We start from the raw sequence: 6,499 nt of genomic DNA, 5'->3' as shown, positions 1-6,499 counted from the left end.
TAAACAACAATTTTTTTATTTTAAATATTTAACACTACTCAAGATTCAAACTTAACATGATTAGTTAAGTAAAATCAATATAATAATTAAATTTTAATATGTTATTAATAAAAAAACATATTATTATTTAATAAAAAATAATTTTTTAGTTATCATAATTAGCATATTTAACTCATATAAAATTCTGAAATATTTGTACAAATGTTGATCATTTGAATTGAATTGAAGTTCATTCTTGATTCATGACTTCATCAAATTTAAAGTTTCCTTTATATTAATAATTTATTACCTAAGTAACTGAAAATCTTAAAACTTTTACATGATTATTATTTTATAATTCCCTTATTTAATTCGAGTTTTACTATTATTATTATTATTAAATTAGAGGGGGTTGAGAATGTGTAGGGGGGGTAAGGTAAAGACGAAGATGGTGCAATGCAAGAGGAGAAGGTGACATTGAGCATGAGCATGAGCATGAGCATGAGCATGAACAGAGGGATGATGGTTCACTGCAACAACAATAACAATGTCAACAACACTAATAATGTGTGCAACTGCAAGCACTCTCCCTCCGCCACCTTAGACCTTCTCATCCTCCTCCTAGTCCTCTTCTCCGGCGCGTTCCTCCTCTCCTCCTACCTCTGCTACATCTTCAACTCCCTCTCCCTCCTCCTCCCCTCGGTGCCGCTCTCCTACCTCCTCCCCTTCCTCCTCTTCTTCGCCCTCTCCCTCGCCACCGCCGACTTCTGCTGCGGCGCCCGATCCCGCCGCTGCCAGCGCCAGGGCTGCAAGGGCCTCAAGAAGGCCATGGAGTTCGATTTGCAGATTCAGCGCTTCGGCTCCTCCGTGCCTTCCTCCGCCGAAATCGATAAGCTCCCCTGGAAGGGCGGCACTGAGGCCAACCCCGATTACGACTGCCTCAGGTCCGAGCTGAGGAAGATGGCTCCCCCTAACGGCCGCGCGCTTCTTCTCTTCCGGGCCCCCTGCGGCTGCCCCGTCGCCAAACTCGAGGCCTCTGGTCCCAAAAAGGCCAAACGCCATAAGAGGTGAGTTTCTGAGTTTCTCTTTTTATAATTGTCAGATCTATTTTTGATCAATTGTTTGTTGAAGTAATGGATTCTTCGAGTGTTTGATTTTCCAGTTTGTGGATATCTGTTTGCCTTATTCAGGATTTTATTTAAGTGAAAGATCTGTGAGGGTTGTTAGAGTGGCTTTGGTTTTTTTCCCCCTAATTGTTGGTATTGAGATTAGGATGAAAATAGTTTGAGATTATATGAGACGTAGGCTTAAGTTGCACTGGAATATTTGATTGACCTTATTGTAACTGTTTCATTTTATTTGCTGTACAAAAATTGAGCCAGTTAGGCTGAATGCTTTGTAGACCTTGTAATAGTCTTTCCCTCCTGATTATGAGAAATCCTTTGTACAGTATCTCTCTATATATGATAGGGCTGGGAGACTATCTCCCAGTCCCAGGGAAGTTTTCTCTGGTTCGGTCTTCCTTCTGTTTTTTCAGCCTCTGCCGTCCTCGACAGTTCTGCGTGGTTATTGGGTGTCCCAAATATCACTCAGGTTTGTCTCATCCCCTGCCGTCTGGCCATCCCCCAAAGTGCAGTTGCTTGTGCTGCCATCACACACTAACAGGTGGCTGCTTGTTTTGTCCCTCACCAGTGTGAGATCCACGCACTGCCTAACCAAATCTTGACAGTTTCTGATATTCAGTTTGGTTTGGCAGAGGATCTTATTGATTGTCTAATTAGAATTCCTGCTCTAGAGGCAAGACTAGGAACTGATTCATAGATAGGTGCCGAATCTTCAACTTTAGTTTCTTTCTTCACAAGTCATGGTTGTGAAGGACTTGGTGTTATCCAAGTGGCTTCAATGAACTCAAGAGGGAGGGGTGAATTGAGTTTATAAACTTTTTCTTTGTTAATACACTCTAATTCCTTTTTATATGATAAATATGATAATGTATCAAAACCTTGATTAAGAAGAGAAAAAGTAAGTAAGACCTCTACCAATATAAATGAATACAGTAAATTTACAATAAAAGTAAAGAGATAAGGGAAGAGAAAATTGCAAATTCGGTTTATACTAGTTCAGTAATTTTTTGTGCCTACGTCCAGTTTCCAAGCTTGAGAGTTTCACTATCTTTCAAATCTTTTATAACAACATGACACTCTTACACATTGGAATCCCTCATCCTTTGTGTTCAAGACTCTCAAAAATCAAGAGATACCACACTCTTGTTCTTGCAAGGGATGTCTCACCCTTTTCAAAAGTTTAGACAAAGAATATAAGAATTCATTCTCTGACTTAGAGGAAATGTTACAAATTGAAGCACTAGAAAGTTTCTTGATAATAAGTATATTTGGCCAAGTTTTTTATCAAGAACTTAATGATTGAGAATGATTGTTAACATGATCTTTTCAAAAGTTTCTCATATATATAAATGTGCTAAAATGATGAATATTTATAGGCAAAAGAAATAAAAAACTTTTATACCGTTGCTTCTAGTAATCGATTACATTGATTCCAGAACTTGAAAAATAATTTTAACGCTTTTAAAAGAAACTTTGAAGACTTGATTTAAATTAATCAAATAGTCAAATATGCTTATTGGAAAAATCTTTTAACAATTTAACCTAAGTCTTGAATCTTTTAATTGCTTGACTTGTTTGTGTTCAAGATTTTTCATATTATTTTGCTTTCGCCTGTCGTTTGCTTTTTGGCATCATCAAAACCTACAACATTACATAACCACACATGGTCATGGTGGTCAAGGAGAACGTGATGGGGCACATCTTAGATGCACGTATTGTAAGCATTCTGGTCACACCTACGATTGTTGTTACTCACTTACTCTATGCTTGGTCTGGGAGATTTAGTAAAGTTATTTGGAGTTTGGTATGGCTCATAGTGAAGTAGACCACTTTGTGTTCTACAAATGTTCATCTAACCATGGTATTTATTTAGTTGTTTATGTTGATGATGTTGTCATTATTGAAGACTTCAAACAACACTTAGTTGTTAGTTTGTCATTTTTAAAGAAAGAATCTAGGATTGTTTTAGTAATTTCTTTGAATTAAGGTAGCTCAGTCAAAGGCAAGCATTGCTATATCTTGAAGGAAATGGGTATTTTGGATGAGACTGTTATGTTGGACTGTAAGCCAACTGACACTTCTATTTACCCAAGTTTTAATCTTTTACTGGGAAATATTGGAGGTTGATTGGGAAGTTGAATTTCCTAACCATGACGAGGCCAAATAGACAATCTAGTGCAACTAATAGACAATCTACTTCTGATTGTTGTGTTCTAATTGGAGGTAATCTTATTTCCTATAAGAGTAAAAGCATAATGTTGTTAAGTCTAGTGCAAAGATAGAGTATCGAGCCATGACCATTATCACATGTGAACTCATATGTTTGAAGCAACTTCTCCAAGAGTTACAATTTTGTAAGGTAGGCCCCACGAGTCTCATTTGTAATAAACAAGCAACCTTGCACATTGCTTCAATCCTGTTTTTCACGAGCAAACAATCATTTTGAGATTGATTGTCTTTTTATTTGTGATAAGATTATTTTCGGGGAGATGACTGCATCATTTGTTGGTTACATGGTTCTCATGATCAACTAGTAAACATCTTCCCTAAGTCTCTGTGGACTGAGGAAATCATACATATGTAGTAAGCTGGGATGCACACGACTTATACACACTAGCTTAAGGGGGAGTATTGAATTTACGATAAGATTGTATTGAGATCTTATGAGATATTGGATATTGTGCTAGAATATTTTATTGCTTTGATTGTAATTGTTTCCTTTTATTTGCTGTACATAATTACATTAATTAGGCTGAATATCTTGTAGATCTTGTAATATTCTTCCGCTAATTATTGGAAACCCCTTGTACACTACAGTATTTCTATATATATGATAGGGCTGGGAGACTCTCCCAATCTTTGTCCATAATTGTTTCCTTTTTTAGTCTTTGTTTCAAGTGTTGGGTTAAGAATTTCTTACGTTTAGCAATTACAGTCAAAATGGCTGGAAAAAAATGTTGAAAATTGGTAGCAGAAAAGGTGACGATTACCAGAGTAGTTAGGTGTATATTCCTATAGCAAAATTGTCTTGTTCTTGCTAAGCATGCAGCGCTCTTGTTAAATACCATTACTAATTTCTTAAAAATTTATTCTAATATTACTAATCTCTAAATCAATTTAGTTAACTAGAAATGACAATCATGGTTCCAAACTATGATTCCCTTCCTATGATAGAACAATTTCATGTCCTGTAACCAATGACCAAGTTAGATCTCATGTCTGACTCAAATAGATTAGGATCAATTCTGAATCATGATCCAAATCATTACACATGTTTTATTTGCAACTCAGCTTGCAACATTCTCTGGTTTGTGACTCTTTTCCTTCTTTTTCAGTCTGCAATTTCTTTGTTCCTGATCTGTGTCCCTGTCTCTGGTCTCCATTTGTCTTCTGGTCTGGGTCTGTGATTGCCTTTACTAAAGCTGGGAATTGTTTTTATTCTGGATTCTGGATATGCACAATAGGAAGAGGCATCTGTGGCTGTGGCTACAGCGGAAAAAAATAAAACTGGGTTTTAATGTTAAGTTTTTAACATGCAGAATGATTGTGTTTCTTGCGGTGGTATAAATGGGTTTGATTGAGGTAGAAGTGGGCTTGAGTTATGTGGATTCATAATTGTCATAAAAGATTTTCAATCTAGATATATCTCATTTTACAGAAACTATGCCTGTTAGTGTTAATTACAAAATTCTACAATTTTATTTAAGTATGCTCCAAGGTATGATTATATGCTACATAATGTTAACTTATTGTGTGTTTTGCTATAACCTTTTAGAATTTTTTACGATTTTATGGTGATTTTGTTACTCCTATTATTATTTATACATTTATTTTCAAAAGATTAGGATCTTATATCAGTCAATTTGATCTTACAATTCAATCTTTGATGACCTTGACCGGTCCTAGATCAGATTGCAATTATCACAACAATAATACAACTATACAAGCAAGTAGTGTAGGGGTACACTTTGGCTTTTAATTCAACTGGATTGCATTCAATAAAGCTACGAAGGAGATATCTACTTTAGCACTGCTTTAAATGTCTAGGATAATAAAACTACTTTGCTCTGTTTGTTGTGGCCAACTTAGTATATATATATATAACTGATTGTACATTGCATAGGTGGATTACTTTATCGGTAAGTAGACTAATGTGCCTATTGGTTGTGAGCACTTTGCATATGGGCTTTACCTGTGTAGCATAGGTGAATGTCATAAAGAACTATTTTCCATGCCCTATGGAAGAAATGGGGGCTTTGACCCATCTATGAAATGCTACTCTGATCTCTTTGCCTCTATTACCACCCCTGTTGTAACCTCAAACGTGAACAACTTTTTTTTGGAATTTTGATATGATTGTCTCACAATTTTGAATCATTTTATCTTTTCACTAATAAAAATTATTGGTGACACCAGATACTTTGGTACAAAAGCACGAAGCCTCAACTGTGTTTCCCATGTTCAACTATCAGTGTTTTATGAATCTGCAACAGCATATATAAATTTCAATTTTCAACCTGTTGTGCTTATGTAACTGACTATCATCCCGTCATATACAGAATTATCTCAATTTGTTTTCTCACAGTGCATTTGACTCTGAACTTTTTTGGTAAATTATTCTCTGGAATTGTCGTAGTGACTAGTGATAATTCTATTGTCATAAACTTTCCTGTTTTATCCACAAAGGTAGCATTTAGCTAACTTTTTTTGGTTTCTTTTCTCCTTAAAAAGAAAAGTCGGGCTAATCACTACTTTAAAGAAACTCTAGAATATAAAAGGGGTTAAAAAAAAAGTTGGGCCAAATGTTACCCAGTAGAATTTATTGTATACTGGAAGTTTTGTTTGATGGACTTGAATAAATTTGAATGGTAAATCTGAACATCTGGTTTTAATGATTTGAGCAGGACCCCACCCAGTGCGACTCTTAATGGAGGAGGAGATCATCGTTGATTGACTGTGATGTTACCACCGCTGGCATCTCATTTATATTATTCTCATCATTTACTGCAAAACTTCTGATCAGAACCATTTTTTTTAAGAAAAATAGCAATCTGGTCTTAACAATCCTTCCTTATATATCTGCACTATCTAGTAGTCTATATAAACTTTGGAAGGATCCTACAGAATTAACTGCAATAAATATGTGATTCATCATCGACCCATTTCATTAATTGTAGGTGTCCTAAAATTGCTGACTTCATTGTCTCTCAAGTCATTTCACCTAAGCCCTTCGAAAATAGTATACATTATGGATTGAAATGGTCTTTTAAGTCATGGATCATGGATGGACTAGCTCATGGTGTGAATAACGTGATTGTACCCAATGTAGATTATGTTTCATTACCCCTGTGGAACAGCCAAATCCGTATGTGGACCCTCTACATGCAAGAATCCGT

The 6,499-nt window shown here is 35.8% G+C and overlaps 1 protein-coding gene across 1 annotated transcript; it reads left to right on the top strand.

Moving 5' to 3' along the window:
- Positions 1-375: 375 nt before the first annotated feature.
- On the top strand, positions 376-6,259 carry LOC100783221 (uncharacterized protein At5g19025). Its single transcript, XM_006597508.4, has 2 exons — positions 376-1,046; positions 6,008-6,259. Exons 1-2 carry the CDS (start codon positions 436-438, stop codon positions 6,051-6,053), a joined length of 657 nt encoding a protein of 218 aa, XP_006597571.1. The 5' UTR covers positions 376-435; the 3' UTR covers positions 6,054-6,259.
- The last annotated feature ends 240 nt before the right edge of the window (positions 6,260-6,499 follow it).

The sequence above is a fragment of the Glycine max genome, chromosome 15 (genome assembly GCF_000004515.6).
Source record: "Glycine max cultivar Williams 82 chromosome 15, Glycine_max_v4.0, whole genome shotgun sequence".
In the NCBI taxonomy this organism is placed as follows: Eukaryota; Viridiplantae; Streptophyta; class Magnoliopsida; order Fabales; family Fabaceae; genus Glycine; species Glycine max.
The sequence above is the reverse complement of the archived record's forward strand: the minus strand, read 5'-3'. Positions and strand labels throughout refer to the sequence as shown.